The 18,546-nt window shown below is 46.2% G+C and overlaps 9 protein-coding genes across 9 annotated transcripts; 5 read left to right on the top strand and 4 right to left on the bottom strand.

Moving 5' to 3' along the window:
* Positions 1-635: 635 nt before the first annotated feature.
* LACBIDRAFT_332065 (uncharacterized protein) lies at positions 636-2,123 on the bottom strand (the record flags this gene model as incomplete). Its single annotated transcript, XM_001886454.1, has 6 exons — positions 636-862; positions 1,297-1,462; positions 1,591-1,610; positions 1,634-1,687; positions 1,727-1,746; positions 2,020-2,123. 6 exons carry the CDS (start codon positions 2,121-2,123, stop codon positions 636-638), a joined length of 591 nt encoding a protein of 196 aa, XP_001886489.1.
* Positions 2,124-3,393: 1,270 nt separating this feature from the next.
* LACBIDRAFT_332064 (uncharacterized protein) lies at positions 3,394-4,072 on the bottom strand (the record flags this gene model as incomplete). Its single annotated transcript, XM_001886453.1, has 3 exons — positions 3,394-3,659; positions 3,695-3,802; positions 3,856-4,072. 3 exons carry the CDS (start codon positions 4,070-4,072, stop codon positions 3,394-3,396), a joined length of 591 nt encoding a protein of 196 aa, XP_001886488.1.
* A 716-nt stretch (positions 4,073-4,788) lies between these two features.
* On the top strand, positions 4,789-5,866 carry Lbrcb5 (STE3-like pheromone receptor; the record flags this gene model as incomplete). The annotated part of the gene is made up of 4 exons (XM_001886543.1): positions 4,789-4,987; positions 5,045-5,224; positions 5,274-5,411; positions 5,469-5,866. The coding sequence occupies 4 exons, from the start codon at positions 4,789-4,791 to the stop codon at positions 5,864-5,866; spliced, it is 915 nt and encodes a 304-aa protein (XP_001886578.1).
* Positions 5,867-7,813: 1,947 nt separating this feature from the next.
* On the bottom strand, positions 7,814-8,170 carry LACBIDRAFT_308026 (uncharacterized protein; the record flags this gene model as incomplete). The annotated part of the gene is made up of 2 exons (XM_001886452.1): positions 7,814-8,076; positions 8,128-8,170. 2 exons carry the CDS (start codon positions 8,168-8,170, stop codon positions 7,814-7,816), a joined length of 306 nt encoding a protein of 101 aa, XP_001886487.1.
* A 749-nt stretch (positions 8,171-8,919) lies between these two features.
* LACBIDRAFT_295371 (uncharacterized protein) lies at positions 8,920-9,565 on the top strand. The gene is made up of 3 exons (XM_001886542.1): positions 8,920-8,992; positions 9,046-9,147; positions 9,199-9,565. Exons 2-3 carry the CDS (start codon positions 9,049-9,051, stop codon positions 9,517-9,519), a joined length of 420 nt encoding a protein of 139 aa, XP_001886577.1. The 5' UTR covers positions 8,920-8,992; positions 9,046-9,048; the 3' UTR covers positions 9,520-9,565.
* Positions 9,566-10,121: 556 nt separating this feature from the next.
* Positions 10,122-12,603, bottom strand: LACBIDRAFT_308024 (uncharacterized protein; the record flags this gene model as incomplete). Its single annotated transcript, XM_001886451.1, has 9 exons — positions 10,122-10,180; positions 10,241-10,637; positions 10,701-11,072; positions 11,121-11,438; positions 11,490-11,729; positions 11,782-11,907; positions 11,963-12,041; positions 12,091-12,335; positions 12,394-12,603. 9 exons carry the CDS (start codon positions 12,601-12,603, stop codon positions 10,122-10,124), a joined length of 2,046 nt encoding a protein of 681 aa, XP_001886486.1.
* Positions 12,604-13,350: 747 nt separating this feature from the next.
* Positions 13,351-14,595, top strand: LACBIDRAFT_308023 (uncharacterized protein; the record flags this gene model as incomplete). Its single annotated transcript, XM_001886541.1, has 3 exons — positions 13,351-14,027; positions 14,081-14,108; positions 14,170-14,595. 3 exons carry the CDS (start codon positions 13,351-13,353, stop codon positions 14,593-14,595), a joined length of 1,131 nt encoding a protein of 376 aa, XP_001886576.1.
* An 836-nt stretch (positions 14,596-15,431) lies between these two features.
* LACBIDRAFT_239038 (uncharacterized protein) lies at positions 15,432-16,760 on the top strand (the record flags this gene model as incomplete). The annotated part of the gene is made up of 4 exons (XM_001886540.1): positions 15,432-15,710; positions 15,767-16,208; positions 16,268-16,548; positions 16,608-16,760. 4 exons carry the CDS (start codon positions 15,432-15,434, stop codon positions 16,758-16,760), a joined length of 1,155 nt encoding a protein of 384 aa, XP_001886575.1.
* Positions 16,761-16,985: 225 nt separating this feature from the next.
* On the top strand, positions 16,986-17,933 carry LACBIDRAFT_191650 (uncharacterized protein). Its single transcript, XM_001886539.1, has 7 exons — positions 16,986-17,021; positions 17,107-17,132; positions 17,179-17,218; positions 17,274-17,332; positions 17,386-17,495; positions 17,554-17,577; positions 17,635-17,933. Exons 1-7 carry the CDS (start codon positions 16,999-17,001, stop codon positions 17,779-17,781), a joined length of 429 nt encoding a protein of 142 aa, XP_001886574.1. The 5' UTR covers positions 16,986-16,998; the 3' UTR covers positions 17,782-17,933.
* Positions 17,934-18,546: the final 613 nt, after the last annotated feature.

Here is an 18,546-nt window from a genome sequence, read left to right as displayed (position 1 = left end):
CTGTCAGACTTTTAGTGTTTCTTATGCTTTTAGATGTGTTTTGAAGGGGTATAATAGGGTCGGTTGTAACTGGTTATAATCGGTTTTTTAACAGTTAGTTAACTGCAAAATAACTGGTTATTTCATTTTCAGAATTGACTAACCACTAACTGCGGTCCAGTCTTTTTGCAGTTAGGTCTGGTCTGGTCTCGGTTATTTTCCAGTTAGCTGACCTAACCTTCAAACACTTCAGCTTGTTAACGATTTTCATGGTCAGGCCACAGAAGCAGAAAGTGCTGGATATGCATAGTGTTTGGAAGTCCGGTCTCATGACTGGAAAAAGACCGTAACCAGACCGGACCAAGACCGCAAAAAACCGGACCTGCGGTTACGGTTTTTTATTTTTGAGAACTAAAGACCGCAAAAAAAACCGGTCTAAATGGACCGGTCTTTTGTAGCCTCTTAAATACCCTTCAAAACGCACCCAAGCACGTATTAATTGGTTCAGAATTGACAAAGATATAAATAAAAATGTAAAATTTCGTTAAAAATAGTAGATGTACACGACCTTTTTTATAGAAACACCAATTCTCAACGGAATTTAACGTTCTTGGGCTCTTTTTAAAGCTACGAAACACGTTAACAAATTTACCGATTCATAATTTTAAAATATTGGCCAGAAAACCGGTCTTAAACCGGTTAAAACCGAAGAAGACCAAGACCGGTCTATAGACCGCAAAAAGATGCAGACCGTGGTTTTTTGCGGTCCGGTTCGGTCTTTTGACTTTTGGGAAAAATGCGGACTGGTTACGGTTACGGTTAAGGCCCAGAGGCATCAAAAAACCGGACCAGACCGGACTTTTAAACACTAGATATGCAGAACCTGCCTTCAAAAGTGCAGTCAATATTCTCCATTACAGGATATCTTGGGAATGATTTGAAGGTCAACCCCAATGTCCCAGATGTTTGAGCAATGAAATTGGGGAAATCAGGGAGAGCAAACCACGAATGGTGGAGGAAGGGCAAGGTGACTTGTCAAAAAAGCAGGAGATGAACAGCTGATACATGTTGTAGAGAGAAAGGGGAATGGTCTCATAAAATGTCTGTTCCAAGTATTGATCATGAATGGCCACAGGCCAGCATCAACATTCACAACTGCTTTTGGCATTAGGGGGGAAAAAACACTGAGACAATCATGAAATGCTGATAATAGAGCATACAGCCAGAATGACAAGACACAGTCTTTCGCAAATGGAGATGGTGCATACTGGGCATTTCTTTTAAGTCCAAGAACAGATGAAATGGATAAAAACTCACTGCTAAGTGAAATGCTCCCCCTGGGCATAAAAATTTGACATACAGCCAGAACAACAAAACGCGGTCTTTCGAAAATAGAGATGGTGATTCGTTCGTACTGAGCGTTTCTTTTAAGCCCAAGAACAGGTGAAACAAATGAAAACTCAATGCTAAGTGAAATTCTCCCCTTGGGCATAGAAAATCAGCATACAGCCAGAACAACAAAACACAGTCTTTCGCAAATGGAGATGGAGATTTCCTCGTACTGCGCGTTTTTTTTAAGCCCAAGAACAGGTGAAAGGGATGAAAACTCACTGCTAAGTGAAATTCTCCCCCTGGGCATAGAAAATTAACATACAGCCAGAACGACAAAACGCGGTCTTTTGCAAATGGAGATGGAGATCTGTTCGTACTGTGCATTTTTTTTAAGCCGAAACGGATGAAAACTCACTGCTAAGTGAAATTCTCCCCCTGGGCATAAAAGTCTGACATACAGCCAGAAGGACAAAACATGGTCTTTTGCAAATGGAGATGGAGATTCTTTCGTACTGAGTGTTTCTTTTAAGCCCAAGAACAGGTGAAAGGGATGAAAACTCACCGCTAAATGAAATGCTTCCTTGGGCATAAAACTTTAACATACAGCCAAAACAACAAAACACGGTCTTTCGCAAATAAAGGTGGCGATTCCCTCATACTGGATGATTTTTTTAAGCCCAACAACAGGCGAAACGGATGAAAACTCACTTCGAAACAATGGTGATATAGTATTTTCCCACCTTCGAGGACCAAAATCCGGTCCATTCGGACACCGAATGGACCGGATTTTGGTCCTCAAAGGTGGGAAACATGACATCATCTCTCTTGTGATGCTTATCAGCGGCAGCGGTCACAACAATTGTTGAAGTTTGTAGATAGGGTCAATTCCTTGGTTCCTAACAATTGTTGAAGATTGTTGAAGATCCCTCAATTGTGGGATTGAGGGAAAGCTGAGAATCTGGAAGATTATGGGGGATTTTCCAAGATTATTCAGTCTCAATTTTGCTCGTGTACCAAACGTACAGACCTACAAAATGCAAGATTGCCAAAGATCTCAGGTTGTAAATAGAACCAAAGCCTAACTGTAATTGAAAGATTGTTGAAGATTCCGCAAGATTGTTGAAGATTGTTCGCAAAATTTGGCTTTCTTCCTTCACATGTTTCTGTAATGGAACAATCTTTGACAATCTTCAACAATCTTTGGCTATCTTTGACAATCTTTGACAATTGCCAGCTTTATTTCATGAAAAGTATGTAGGTAGAAAAAAAAAGTGAGTTTTGTCCACAGACGGCCGTCAAAGCAGTGTATATATTAATAGGCTTTGATCTTAGTGTCACAACGAGCGTAACAGAGTGACAACAAAGTGACAACTGTTAAGTACTATCATCTATGTTTGTTCAGGTGTTTGAAACTTTTTCACCGCTACGCGATTTTTGCCTCACCACTTCATCGAATTCTTTAAATTTTTGACAAGCCAATAATCTTTTTTCTCTTCTATATGATTATTTACTTTTTTTTGGTATAAATGTGTTGTGTTCGCTGTCGGAGGCGTTCCGGTGTTCAGGGTTCAGATATATCAGGAGATTGAAACTCGTGTCACACTAGGTGACTGATGGATGATGTGCGAATGTCACGCAAATGTCACGTTTTTCGAGCTGTTTCACAGCGGAATTTGGTCTTTTGCCCTTCCTAAAACGACAACTTCACCTCGCTATCTACTTTTTTAAATTTGAACTTAAGTATGCCATTTAAATGCAATTGGAAAGTTTTAGAATAAACAGTCAAGCCGATCTGGAGGGATCTGAGAGAACATTCCATTACTTTTGTTTGTCTGGTGTAATGAAAACCACAAATCCATGTCCCCAAACCACAAATCTTTGACTCTCGTTCTAAAATTTTGAGACAATAAATGTAATACATAAATACACCTCCTGTGAAAATTCTAAGGCCCCAAGGCATGTGGAAGGTGAAATAATCCACAGTTTCAAACACCTGATGGGTTTCAAACACCTGAACAAACATAGTACTTTGGTACGACCATACTTACAGACCTCAAGGCCCCAGTAATCAGTGCTCAGTGCTCAGCGCTCAGCGCTCGATGGTGGTGGCTGAGGGGTACTAGTGTATGAGGAAACCACGACTTTGTTGTTCTTCTTCTTCTGAGTCAAAGACATGACTTTGTAACTGGACGGCTTGTTGTTGGGTGGGGTTGGAACTGGCGAGGGCGAGGGCGAGGGGAAGGAGGGTATTGGACCGGAGAGGGAGAGAACGGGGAAAGCCCCAGCGGCTTTCTTAGCTTCTTCAGCTGCGCGTTCTGCGTCTTCGATTTCTTTGGTGATCCTCGCAGCTAATTCCCCGTCAATCTGGGATATAATCGATTACCGCTGGGCGTGTGGCCATAGGGGTTTGAGACAGGAAGGACAGGAGTATTGTGGAAGATTGATGGAGCAGAGTATAAAGCCGCAGGAAAAACATATGGGTGCTCTCTGGCTATTTTACGCCAATCAAAACGTGTTTTTTTGGGGGAAAAGAAGGTGACACACCTAAACAAAAACACCCTGCCTTCGGATCCTTCTTGCCAACCAAGTTCTGCACGCTATCGAGCAGCAATTCTAATCTCCAGATTTCTTTGCTTTTGGGGGGTTCGCGGACGGGTTGTTTTCCTTTGACCTTTGAAGATACTTGCTGTGACTTGGCATTTGAAGGTTTGATACGGTCGGAAGGTAGGGAAGATGCTTTCTTGGCCCAAGATGAATGCATGATGGGTGGTGACTGCGATAAAGTTGTGTAGAATCAACAATCGTCAACATCATCGTTGTAACTGCCATCACCGTCAACAACTTGAAATTTTATGAACTCGAGTTTCGAGTAGGTCCATTGCCAGCTGATGTTCAAGGTTTTACTCATGACCCTCTTATTGAAATTTAAGCTCAGCTACAAGGAATCATATGTCCGTGTCGGACTTGTTCAACGTTCAGATGGTGTCTTCAAGTTCTATTGGAGATTGCAAACTCCAGGTGGTTTGCCACCGTGGATTTGGGCATTCGGGGATCATGGCGTGAGGTGGGCTGTTCTACTAACAGTACTCTTCATCGTGTATGAAGCGAAGTTCAGATTTTTTTCCTGCGAGTATACCGAACTGTTTTCGTCTTTTTTCAACAACCCAATTGATAACGTCAGGCTGCGGTGATGATCCCCACATTTACATCTCTACGGGGTCAGACGAGCATATCGTTTGCGAGGTGTGAGCGCAAACAACTCATCATATCTAAACCTTCACAACCTGGAATGCTAGATCGTTTTTTTTTTCATGATGATGCGGAGGTCGCGGAATAACTGGTACAACAGGAGTTGTGAAGCTGCGAAATCAGTGGTAACAACTACGGAACCAAGCTAAGTATTAGACCCTTATCTCACTTTCCTCAGGTTCATAAATATGAGCTCTCTCAAGGTTCGAAGGCGCCGTCGCTATTGTAATGCATCCCGAGTTTGCCCCCGTCGCTTTCATCGCTGCCTTCCTGCTTGCCATACCTTTGATATGGCATTGGAAATCCGGAAATATTGGTATCCTTTCCATTATCGGATGGCTCTTCGTTACGGACATGATCTACGCCGTAGATGCTATTGTATGGGCAGGCAACGTTGACATCCGAGCGCCCGTCTGGTGCGATATTTGTGAGCTCCGATCCTCGGTTGTCTACTCTCCTGAACGTTTTTAACCTGCGTCTTCAGCGACCAAACTTATTGTCGGCGCCAGTATTGCGGTTCCTGCAGGCTGTCTTCGCCTTTGCGCCAATCTCGTGCAGGCGTCCTCCATGAGCCAAGTTCACCCGAGTGCATCGGACAAACGCCGTCGGCAATATTTCGACGCCTTCTTCTGTTTCGGCCTTCCAATAATCTACATGATTCTTCGTATGTCCTAACTCACCTCTATCATGCTGAGATACCAATGAGGAATTAGATTTCATTGTTCAAGGCCACCGCTTCGACATAGTCGAAAACTATGGCTGTAGACCAACCGTTTACTACTCTATTCCCTCGCTGTTCCTAGTCTCTATTCCTCCTATGGTTGTGGAAATTATGTCCTTAGGCTATGCAGGTGAGCCAGTCCCCCTTTCCCTCTAAGTTCAAACTATCGCTCAACGGCTTCCCGAAGTTATTGCTGTCAAGAATTTCATGCGCGGCCGCAAGTCGTTTGCTGATACTCTCAAAGGATCCGGTCTCACACCAATCCACTATCTACGTTTGATCAGCATGTCTATCTTCCAAATGCTTCTTATGATGACCCTCACCGCCATCGAGCTCGGCTTTAACCTCATGAGGTACCCCCTTCAGCCGTGGACCACCTATGTTGATGTCCATCACAACTTTTCCTATATTGGCCTCTACCCCTTCGAGACTGGTCCCCTGAGAGAATGCCACATCACCTGGTGGGTGTACCCTGCCTGCACGTTCATCTGTGTTGTGTTCTTGTCCCTTGGCCAGGACGCGATCCAAGATTACAAGAAGTGCGTTTCCTGGTGCAGAACCCACATTCTTAGGCGCAATTCGTGAGCTGGCGAATTCCATCATCCGTTGTCGTTTTATTACCCTCTTTTTTTCACAATTCTCAGTGTATATTCTAGTGCTCCTCCATCTCTACTATTTCCTTCCCATTGTTGACTTTAAGGTCAATCTTAAAGTCAACGATCTTTTTCGACTGTCATGTCCCCCGATATACTTTTGTGTATTAACAGCATATTACTTGGAAAATGTCATTACTACCCATCCTGAAGCTGATATATTCTCGGGCTAGAGGCCCTGAATGAATTCGAATAAGAAATACCATTTGTCGCAGACAACAGTCCTAAATGATGAACAAGTTCCGCTCCTTGCAAACACACCTGGGCCTAGCAAGCCCTTCAAGGTTCAAGTTATTTCATTTTCCGGAGCATTTCCTGTCGATCTGTTTCGGGTGTCGTAGAAAGTTTATGAATAACTGTTTCTGCTTCGCGTTGATTTGTGAGTCTCGTTTAGTCAAATGACGCCGATAAATTGAATGTTGACGCAGCCAGGAGATAAAAAAACGTCCCCTAACGCTGCTGACCTTAAGGGCTCACCATCACATATTACTTAAGGACAAAATTCGGTTCGTTTTTCCATTCTCTACAGTGATTTAATTCCACATCGCGTATCGCAGGCCTAGGTTCAACCTTGACAAACTCGTCCTCGACCACCTCTCGTCTCCGTAATAATAAGTAATTTCACGGACGACCTGAGGGTTGCCTTGAGCCCAACACCACACCCGACATCTACCCGACATGACCCCCACAATAGCATGTCCCATCTGAAAACCCAAGTCACAGCGTCGACGTCAGAAAAGGTGATGTTTACTTCCCAATCGCGATGAGTAGGAGGACTCACCCCCTGCACAACGCCATGTATGTATAAATTTGCAATGAACGACGCCACACGTCCAGAAGTTGCAGGCCTTGGCAAGTTGTGGCATGATGCAAAGGAGGATGACAACCATGATCCAGAGTCGGAATTGCGAAGTTGGAAGGTGCATCTTGAATTGATGATCTGAGGCTGTTTCTGCTTGCGGTATGCGCTGGTGACGACGTTGCGGGAACTTGAGAAATACTGGGGCTACTTGATGAGGTTTTATACGGATCGCCAAAGCCTCCTTCCACGGAGTCAATGTACACGGTGAATTACATGAACCTAAAAATCCCCGTTTATTTGTCCTGATTTTCCCGGTCAGACGCTTTCTCGAAGCATACTAGTTGCAATGGAAACAAGTCGTATAGATGAAGATAAAATTCTGACCTCATGAAACATCCTTTGTCAAGGTCTATTACGGTTATTGTGGCCGTGAAGGTGCCCTTTTGGGCAGTTATATGCTCCGTTGATAAAAAAACATCCGAAGAAGGATCCAGACTCCAACTTCGTCCTTTACTTACCCCCCTCCAAGTTTCCTACTCGTCATTGCAATTTGTATTGTAGATAACACCGACTTCTATCCTTTTCCCCGACTAACTTTTCTTTGGATCCGGACTTGAAATCAGAGGGCATGTGCTAGACCGCTGATAAAAACAATCCGACGAGTCGCGAGAAAAAGGACAGTGGCTGGACCACCATTTATACTCCAACGTGCTCTACCCCCCGTCCCTTCATACCGCCATTGCGACTTGCAGTGTATATATTAATAAAATGACGCCAACTTCTAGCTTTTTCTGCAACTAACGACTAGCCCTCCTTTATAATTCAATTGGAGAGAGGCAGGCGACGATTTGATCTTAGTGTCACAATAAACATGCTTACATCTCTTGAACATCCAGACTCCTCGTTTGGTGGTGGTGGCACTCTCACGGGCTCGGCCTCCGCAGGCGATTCAGTCCTCGATGGTGGCGCACTGGTGTATGAGGAAACGACAACTTTGTTGTTCTTCTTCTGAGTCAAGGAGATGACCTTGTAACTGGACGGCGTGTTGTTGGGTGGGGTGGGTGAGGGCGAGGGTAATCAGACTATTGTCCCGGAGAGTACAGGGAAAGCCCCAGCAGCCTTCCTGGCTTCTTCAGCTGCACGTTCTGCATCTGCGATTTCCTTCGCGAGGCTTGCAGCCAATTCCCCGTCGATCTGGGAGATAATTCCAGACCTCTGGGCATCTGTCCATAGCGGTTTGAAACAGGATGGACAGGAATATTGTGGAAGATTCATGGAGCACAGTATAAAGCCGCAGGAAAAACATATGGGTGTGTACGTAGACAATGGGTGCTCTCTGGCTATTTAACAGTAATCAAAACGTTTTTTTTTGGGGGGAAAAGGTGACACACCTAAGCAAAAACACCCTCCTTTCGGATCCTTCTCGCCGCTCATTGAGTTCTGCACGCTATCGAGCAGCGATTCTAACCTCTGGATTTTTTTTGCTTTTGGAGGGTTCACGGGCGGGTTGCCCTTTGACCTTAACAGATACTTGCTGCGACCTGGAATTTGAAGGTTTGATACGATCGGAAGGTAAGGAAGATGCTTTCTTAGCCCAAGATGAATGAGGATGAATGCATGACGGTGAGTCGATAAAGTTCTGTAGAATCAACAATCGTCAACATCATCGTGGCGTTTCGGCTGTCACCGTCAATTGACCGTCAACAACCACAACATGAATGAACTCAAGTAGGGAGTAAAGCACTTTGGAGAGTTGTAATGCAAGCAAGTACGTCTTCTCCCTGGCTCATGAGTCGTTCCTGGCCTCAGATGAACTATAAAGGAGTATTGGAACTACTGTAGCACCGAAACGGGCATCCATATGTTTGCCATTTGGCCTTGCTCACGCCATTCTTGGCAATGCGTTCCTGACCTCAGATAAACTTTAAGAGGTATCGGAATTATCGTAGCACCGGAACGGGATCCATATGTTTTGCCTTGCTCACAGCGCTCAACATCGCGTCAGAAGCTGCTTTGATTTTCCAAGCTGTCTGTCATAGACCCGCGACACAGTCTAGATGTAAGCATGTTTATTTCACTAGTTGGCGTGTTGGCTCAAAAAGGTGTAACGTTCTCAGAACCGAAGCAGGAGAAAACAACCCCGATTTCCCTTATAAATACGGCTGGAAACTTACTTGAACCCCGAAGTTTTTCATCAGTGAAGCATCTAGCAACCGAACTCAATAACACTTTAACTCATAAAACCATTCTACTATCATGAGTCCATCGTATCTCTCTCTGCACCACATGTGAATTGACCGCCATCCTAGATCATGGTTTTAGTCGCTATTCAATCCGTTAAATTTCCCGACCGCTACGTTTCCCTCGACGGACGTGGTGTCACTAGCTTTACTGGCCCTGGTGGTGGCAAAGTTGCTACATAAACCTACATCGGCACCTGGGAAACTTTCACCCTTGTCGAGAATAACGACAACACTGTGTCCTTCAACTCCACAGTCTTCGACAACGTCTTCCTCCGCCTTGACGGGGCTGGCGTTGCCCAAGGCGAGACCCTTGCCAACGGAGGGGGCGTTGTCAACGCCCAGTACACGGCCAACACCTTGGAGAAATTCAGGATTCAGAAGAAGGTCGATGGTTCTGGAAAACACTACGGCATTGTTGGCATTGAGTCCCTTTCCTACGTTTGGAGATATTTGAGATTGGATGGTGCGGCGAATAAGGTCAATGTGCAGGGTGTGTTCGGGACCAACGAGGAGTTTAGAATTTTGGTCGTTGGTAAATAGGTTGATATGTGTAGCTTTGGACTTCTATGAAATTTGTGTATGTGCCTCACTGCGTGGGAGTGATTTGTATAGACCGCATATTTCATCTCAGCCTCGGCTTTCCTCCCCTTTGTAGTTTCTTTTCATTTCCTGAATGCTAAGAATCCCAGAGTCGAACTTCAATCCTCCGCAAAACGGGACTGCCCCGCACCGTTCCGTGCTCCCTAACAACTGCCTGTCGCGAAAGTCGACGTGGGTGAATTGCACCATCGTGAATGCATCCATCCAATTGAATTATAAAGAATGCTTGTCGAAAGCAAGTCGGGGAAAAGATTAATATTATCCCCGCGGTGCTCCACAATTGTCGAGACTTGTGAAGCATTGCGGAGTTTTTCAAGCACTGTTTGTCGAACTGGTGATAAGAAAAACCCAACACTAAACAAACGAGAAAAGAACACATCGTCTTGCAGATCATTCTGTGGAGCAAGTTAGAAGCCAACTTAATCGGCTCGAGGTTGGAGGCATCCAAGATTTAGGCTAGAATTGGAACGCCTGTCCTCCCGAGCACATTCTAAAAGACTTATCCATGGAGCAAACAAGAACATTCGTTACATTCGTCCGAATTAATTCCACTCGAAGGACACGTCATCACCCAACATACTGTCTTCGTCCCCTTCTGCATCTGAAAGAACCACCATGAGCTCATTGAACACCAATCACACTCAGAAGAGGTCACGCTCACCTAACAAATCGAACTGACTAGTGTCCGCATGCAGCAGGATATCGCGGAGGGTCACGCTCGGAGGGTCATCTCCATCCCACTCATCATCAACGCCGTCGTCGTCACCAAGCCAGGAAGCCGCACTGTCCCTTCGTGCGAACGTCGGTGTCACGGCATTCAAATCCCCATCCTCGTCCCCATGCAAAAGGGACGAGGTAAGGAGCGAGGGCAACGACATCGCGGGCTCGATGAGGAGAGCAGCCATCGGGAATGAGTCCCTAGGAGTACCCTTCTTCGCTGTCGACTTGGGCTTGGCACTGCCGACCGTCCAGATCCTGTTGACGGGTTGCTTCCTCTTTGGCGTCTGCATCTCACTACTTGGTTCTTCTGTCGAATCGTCTTGCGTCCCGTGTACGATCTAGTTTAGCGACACATGGATTAGGGGAATGCAGGGCAACTCAAAAGAGGATAAGAGACTAACCCAATCGACTTCATCGTTCATCACGTTCTGGAAAAGTGTAGGCCGCCTTGTCCTAGCCAGGGAGAATCGCACCGATGTTTTGCCACTCTGGAGATACGCTGATGGAGGCTTGACGCTGCCTGGTGGAGTAGATGTGAAAAGCCCTCCCCGAGGCGGCGAGCCGAAGAGGCCCACGCTCTGGACTGATACTGACGTTGACGGCACGTTCGGTTGAGAGTCCGCCGCAAGCAGCCTCGGTGCTGTCATATCTGGAACGGGAGGATAAGGCGGTAACACCCTTTCTCTCAGGTCGTCCATTCGGTCCTCAATGCCTCCTTTAGGGTCAGATATATCCAACCCAAAAGAGGATAGAAGCCCAACCGTCGGCTCGGTCTGTAGAGTGATCAGGATAGTCCGTGGGTTGAAGCATATGAAACATACATTCAAGTTAAAACTCTCCCGAGTCTCGATGGTTGGTGTCCAGAGATCAAGTTTGGGGCCCGGCAGATCCTCGACCGATGGCAAGACTGCCATCTGTTGAGCCAGGCTTTTAGATACCTTCTTCACCGTGATGAGTGCCTCAGCCAGTGTAATGTACATGTTCTTCTCTGCATTGAGAGAGTCGGAGAGGATGAGTTGGGCTTGTGTAGTGCGCTCGGCATCCTTGGTTTTAGCATTGTTGAAGATCGGCTTCCGAAGTTTTCGTAGATTTGACGGGTGGTGAGCGGCCGCAATGGGAAGTGGAGGTGGGGGTGTCACCTAAGCTGAATTGTAAGCGTCGAAGAGAGGTTTAGGCTTGAAAAAACTGACCCTGTCGGTTTTGCTTAAACTCGTCATCTGGATAGAATCTGATGACAGCTGAGTGCATGGCGTCATCAATTTCAGGCCGGCCATTTCAATGAAGGCATGGAAAACTTGGCGACCTTCTTCGCCACTCCAGGATGAATTCGCCAAATCGTTGAACTTCGACTCGGATAAGGAGACCAGCTTTTGCGTGGTAAGCGAGTCGTATCGTGACGTGACTTCGCCAGCATGCGAATTGAGATTGTGCTGTCAAAAGATACCATCAATTGGATGAGGCAACGGCAAGACAATAACTCACGCGCAATGATTTTAGATCACTCTGTCGTCGCATGAAAAGTGACGCGTTTCGAAGCCACAAATGTCGACTTGACTGGCACTTGGCCAAGATATCGGTGTAGATCGACGGCTGGCTGCGAAAGACAGCCTTGGTGGGATCATCAGATGGCTTTAAACAGGGAGGGTGTTCGAGGCGAACCTACGCTCATTCTTTCGGGTGGTATGGTTGAGGAGCCTCTCAACAGCACATGCGTGGAAACAGATAGCAAAAGGCGTTCAAACCTATCCAGAAGAGATTAGACAAAGGGTGTTGGCAGAAAAAGACGCGTACTTTTCACCGGAACATTCTTCTAGCAGAGACTTGCGCACCACAACGTCCCTCCACCACCAATCAGTCGCCAAACTTTCAGCCTCAGTAATCCATTCCTTCGCTTTTACTTTCCCCCCGCTAGCACCCAGAGAGGTTTTCAGCGAAGGATACAGCGAGTGATGCCTCAAGGTCTCAAAATACTTTGACAAAGACGTCCGAAATGCCACAGTTTCCGAAGGTTGCAAACACGGATACATCGGTAGAATCTAGTGACCTACGCGTGTCAAGAACTAAAACACACTACCAAAAAGTGTTTAAACTCACAGTCTTGGCACCATCTCGTCCACCCTCTAGCTTTCCGACCAAAAAATAACAGACGTCCTCCATGAGCTTCGTCCGGTCTCGCAAGCCCCGCACACGCGGGTTGAAGACATTGTGGTCGTACTCTGGCTTGTTCGCGTGAGGGTACTCAAGAATGTGGAGGTGAACTAGGAGAATTAGAGGAAGAGGCAGAGATATGATAGATATCGACATAGCGAAGGAAGAAAGGTTAAATTATTATTATTATTATTATTTCATTATTCTTAGCTCGAACCTCGTTCTTCACCTCAAGACTCTGCGTTGCTCTTTTCTCATAAGCGAGTTTAGATACGGCGGCCCGGCGCTCGTGCTGGTGAGCGGTAGGAAGTAGCGGAGATGGGCAAATTTGACCTATCTTGGACGATCATATCAACATGAGTTTTAATGAAAGATTGCCAGATCAAAGAACTTTCCGTGTAGGTCCTTTGGGAATGGTTGGACTCGCACCCTTGCTAACCTTTCTCATAAGTATTTCTGATGAGATCCGCAGGCTCGGCCCACTTGGCTACCCGTTCTCACTTTCAATCATCCTCAGGAGGCAAAGGTGACAGTTGTGGGTATTCAGGACTCGCAGGAACGTGGAAGTGCAAACGTCAGTCCACAATTATATCCACACAATCGATAGCATTTTTTAACGAGTTCCATGCTGACTCGTTGAGCCAGCTTGAATTTCCCCACCCAGTGTTGCCGAATCATCAGCGGCTATGGCAAGGCTTTTGCTCAAGTTGGCAAACATGTGTATGTTTGACAAACATCTTCTTGTCACCCAATAATGATAAGCCGGGGCCCGAGCATTTTCACAGATAGTACATAACTGCACAGCACATTTTTGTTCCGGACACCCTTTGGTTCGACGGACCTCGGTGAGTCTAATTTTATTTGACTCTCTACGGGCCGTTAACGCTTCTCTCAACCACCAGCATGGGATCTATGGGGATTCTTTTCGTGCTATTTATTTTCCTCTTCATCATCGCAATAGCGTCGAAACCCTCACCACAAAGAACGCTTTTCTTCCCTGTGCTCGCCGCTTTATATGCCTACCTTTTCGTCTTTCCCAAAGAAGAAAAGGGATTCCAGATCGCTATCTGCACAACAGCTCTCCTCGGATATGCATCGGACTTGATCCTCTTCAGCGAGCCTCAGATTTCCTTCAGGCGCGAGGGACAACGAAAGCCCGTATGCGAAATGGCTCTTTTCGAGCGTCTATACTGGGCAGCTTCACTCGCTTTTGATTGGCGGGGTGTTCAATGGTCTTGCCAAATTTCAAACCTTCAACGCTCCCACTTACCCAGATGGGCTTTCGTCCGATCCAAGCTCTACAGGGTTATCACCGTCTACCTCCTCCGCGACATCGTATTCTTTTGCTTGCACCGTAATCCCGCATTCAATAGAATCGACGGGGAGCGCTTTGGAGCGCACGGATTCCTTTGGCAGACTTGGAATGTTTTGTTATTCTGGTTCTGCGTGGGGGCAAGTTTGTACATAGCCCATTCGGTAGCTTCTGCAATTGCAGTTGCGGTGGGTCTTTCGGAACCACGAGATTGGCCAGATTTTTTCGGTCCCTGGTTGAGAACTACTTCTATGCGCCAATTCTGGGGGTGTGTACTGCTATCTCCTAGATTGATTTGTGACACTCACAGATTTGGAACAGGAAAACATGGCATCAAATGATGCGACGCGTAAGTCACCCACACGTAGTTTCAGTTCACCAAGTACTCACACTGTTGAATTTTTGTTTAGCCTGTTACAGGTGCAGGAAAATACCTCGCACGAAACGTCCTGAAATTTCGAGCTGGAAGCGCACTCTCATCTTACACACAGCTCTACGTCGCCTTCGTATTATCAGGGATCATCCATGCCGCAGGGGACTGGATGGTGATGAGAAACATTACGTCTGCACGATTGAATATTCAATTTTTTATCATGCAAGCCATGATAATCACTGTCGAAGACATGGTGATTGCTGCTGCCAAAAAATTCGGGATCACTCGCATCCCGTTCTTTGTGTCCTACGCTTGGGTAATATGTTGGATGGCATGGAGCGGTCCGATGTGGTTAGAAACTGTGATCCAAGCGGAGTTTTCTGAGGGCATGCCTTCGGTTTTTCTATTCCAGAGGCTTTTAAACCTGTTGCACATCAACCGCCTAGTGGGTTCCGCAATTTAAGCTTTTGCTTTTCCATAGCGCTTATGACTATTCTGGCCACGGCATCGACGTCTTTTCATTCCGCCTCCTTAAACTTCCCCACTTGCGTTATCATCTGCTCTGCTTTTATATCATATCTATAATTGTTATACCCGTTATCACAGCTAATTGTTTTAGTTTATCTCTGGTTTCCTTTAGTGTCCAAAAGGAGATTACAGAGCGTTTTCAGACTGTCTAGCTCAACAACTGGGTTAATAGAGTAAGGAAAGCATATCCATATCGGAAACCACATTCCTATAATACTTCGGAATTAATATCAAAAAAGCTGCAAATACACTCCGTGATCTTACATATTTGTAGAAAATGTAGAAGAGGGGGAACGGGAGGTTCCTGATCAAAGCGAACAGAAGATTTTCGGTTCTGCACCCCCTATTGAGTGCTGAATGACAGGATCCACAAAACGACCCAACGGTAATTCGGTTATTAATGTCCGCCAACGTTTGTCGGCATGACAAAGTGTGAATCATCACAATTTGTGAAGAGCTGGTTGGAGAGCCTGACGTAACCAAAAATAGTTCAATATCGGGAGGCGCAGCCAAACACAACCACATGAACGGATACGGCTTTACTCTTTGCCACGATCACCTCAAATTTTTGACATACTACTCATCGGAAAAAATAAAGGTGGCCTACGTAAAAACCTCGACGGCGACATTATTCAGCACTCCGGCTTAGAGATTTTGACGGCAACATGATTCAGCAACTTCGTAGGTCTTTTATTTAAAACACAATTCCGCCAAGTGTGCTAGCACATTATCACCCTCACTGGCAGCTAATCACAAGGTCGCGCATCTACCATGACTGTCACTTCCAAACCCTCAAGGTTGTTTCTTCCAGTCGCCGTCGGGTCTAGAGCTCTCCAACATCGGGTAGTCCTTGCCCCACTCACCCGCTTCCGAGCGACCAAGAAGACGCACGTCCCAATTAACCCGCTTGTGAAAACGTACTACTCCCAACGTTCCAGCACACCCGGAACGCTACTCATCACAGAGGCTACCGTCATCGCACCTCAGGCAGGAGGGTACGATAATGTGCCCGGAATCTGGAGTCAAGAACAGGTTGCAGCGTGGAAAGAGGTCAGTTACTTTGTTTTCTTTTCCATCTCAATTCTCAAATTTAAAATGTTCCATAGATAACAACTGCAGTTCACGCCAACGGATCCTCCATTTTTTTGCAACTTTGGGCCCTTGGACGCGCAGCCAACCCTTCGGTGCTCTCTGATGACTCCCTCCCTTACGTCGCCCCCTCCCCTATCCCTCTCTCCGACCGTCCCGCCGAATCTCCCACGCCCCGCGCACTTACCACGTCCGAAATAAAGGAATTTATTAACCTCTACGCTGTCGCCGCTAAGAACGCCGTGCACGAAGCAGGGTTCGACGGTGTCGAGATTCACGGTGCCAATGGGTACCTCATCGATCAGTTCTTACAAGACGTGAGTAATCACCGAACGGACGAATATGGCGGGAGTGTCGAAGGACGGAGTCGGTTTGGTTTAGAGGTTGTAAAGGCTGTAGTCGATGCCGTTGGTGCGGAGAGGACGGGTATTCGGGTGAGCCCATGGAGCAAATTCCAAGGTACTCTATATTCATGTTCACGCTAATATATGATCGTTTACTCAAACCTTGTCTTTCAGATATGGGGATGACGGACCCAATACCCCAATTCACGCACTTCGTCTCCTCAATCAAATCCGCCCACCTAGACCTCGCGTATCTGCACGCCGTAGAAGGACTCGCGAGCACGGGCGCTGCGGACGGCTGGCACCTCACGGGGGAATCAATCGACTTCCTCCGTGATATTTGGGGACGGAAGCCTTTCATCAGCGCCGGTGGATACACGCGCGAGAGCGCAATTGCGCGCGCTGACAAGGACGGTGAGGCGCTGGTAGCGTTTGGGAGGCATTTTATTTCGAATGTAAGCCTTCTCTCGTACTTTTCAAAGTCGCAACGTTAACGATGGATTATTTTCTTTAGCCTGACCTTCCAACACGCCTACGCAAGGATATTCCTCTGACCCACTATAACCGGAAGACGTTCTATATACCTGGAGATCAGCCTGGTGCTGAGGTTGGATACGTTGATTACCCATTCGCTCAGGATACACAAAATGTGGAATCTCAGGTTTGATCATGACAATACACGTTTAAACTAGATGTAAAGCAGTCATGGAATGGAAGTCGTTCAAATAATTATAATTTCGGAGAGTCAAGGAGCAAGATGCAATCAAGCCCACCAACTTGGTGAATCAATCATATCACAATAACGCCGGCCCGACGTTGATAACCGACACCCGGCGCGCGCTTGCTCAATCCCTCCTCTCTCAACTCCCACCTTCGTTCTAACATTCACCACCAAGTTTCTGCGAATGGCTACTGATTTGGATGAAAAGTATGTGGTTCCGGTTTTCAATCGCAATGCATCATCTTCCACGCTGTGCAACCTCTTGAATTCTGAAACTTCTGCCTTGCGCTAGATGCTTGTTTTGCTCGATTGTCAAAGGTGAAGCCGACCCTCTGCAACAGATTCTTTGTTAAAATTCTATCAGGAACAATCCCGAGCTTCAAGGTCATCGAAACTGACCATAGGTAATGGAGACGATCCTGATCTATCTGAAATCTGACCGCATCAACTCCGAATCAGCCTTGCCTTCCTCGACATTAGTCCTGTCTCCGAAGGCCACACGCAAGTCATTCCCAAATGTGACACACCTTGGTTGTGTTAATTCTCCTCTCGCTGACCAAAGATAAATCAGATCATGCAAGAACTCTTGGTGAACTGCCAGATGAATATTTACGTGATATCGGTCCTCTCATAAAGAAGGTCGCACTGTCGACTGGTGTGGAACAGTACAATGTTATGCAGGTTTGTCAACTTTTATATATCAATTCTTCCCTGAGAGATGACTGAACTTTGGCGTTAGAATAACGGCAAACTGGCATTCCAGGTAAGCTGAATTTTATGGTTGTACCTGCCAGGTGTCTCCATTAAAGCGCCCAATCAGCATATCGATCATGTCCATTTTCATGTCATTCCGAAACCCAATGAAAGGGAAGGACTGGTTCTGAATCTTGATGATAATTGGCCAATGAGGAGAGCTGCGCAAGAGGATCTGGCCAAGACTTTGGAAAAGATGAAGGGTAGAATCTGACGGAGATTTCAATGCATTGAGCACCTCAGGGAAGCGCGGGACAAGTCCTAGGACGAATAAATCACTTTTGCTTGTTGTTTACGTGTCTATCAGCTATCGATGACGGATCCTGTATTTCACAATTATTTCAATCCATTCAAAGATTTGTCCGCAATATCTCTCAAGCTTGAGTCCGAATCCACATTGACGATGATACCTTCATCGACGTAAACGGTGGAGACGCGAAGGCTGTAGGCCGAGTCGGGGACTTGCCAGCGAGGAGAGGGCGAGGACGGGAAAAGGGATGAAATGCAAATGAAATTTTCAAGGTCACAAAGCAAGGCAAAATAGTCTGCAGTTTCAAACTCCTGATGGGTTTCAAGCACATGAACAAACGTAGGAAGAAGTGCTTTGGCTTTGGCTAGAGTTGATTCGGAGGAGACATATATTTGTCGATAATTGTAGCGAAGTGTGATGACAAGCAGAAACAATCAACTTAAATTTATGTACGTCTTGTTCCTCGGACAGTGATTCTGAGAAGATCAGCCTTATCCCTCCAACAGCTGAACTCGTTGATCAAGGTGAGAGAGGAATTTGCAATTCGATATATTTAGTGGCTTCTGTGTCTAATTTCTGCTGGTTTGTTAGACTTAGGCCGCAGTGCGCTTGAAAGAGAGAAATAGGACTTGGAACTTCATGATAGGCGGAGCGCTACGAATTTGAAGAAGCCAGTAATATCTCAAGGATTCAAAGTTTCGACGTAATTGACGTGATGAGTCGACGTGA

Source organism: Laccaria bicolor, genomic scaffold, assembly GCF_000143565.1.
Source record: "Laccaria bicolor S238N-H82 LACBIscaffold_38 genomic scaffold, whole genome shotgun sequence".
In the NCBI taxonomy this organism is placed as follows: domain Eukaryota; kingdom Fungi; phylum Basidiomycota; class Agaricomycetes; order Agaricales; family Hydnangiaceae; genus Laccaria; species Laccaria bicolor.
Note: the sequence above shows the minus strand (reverse complement) of the source record. Positions and strands in the feature narration are given on the sequence as shown.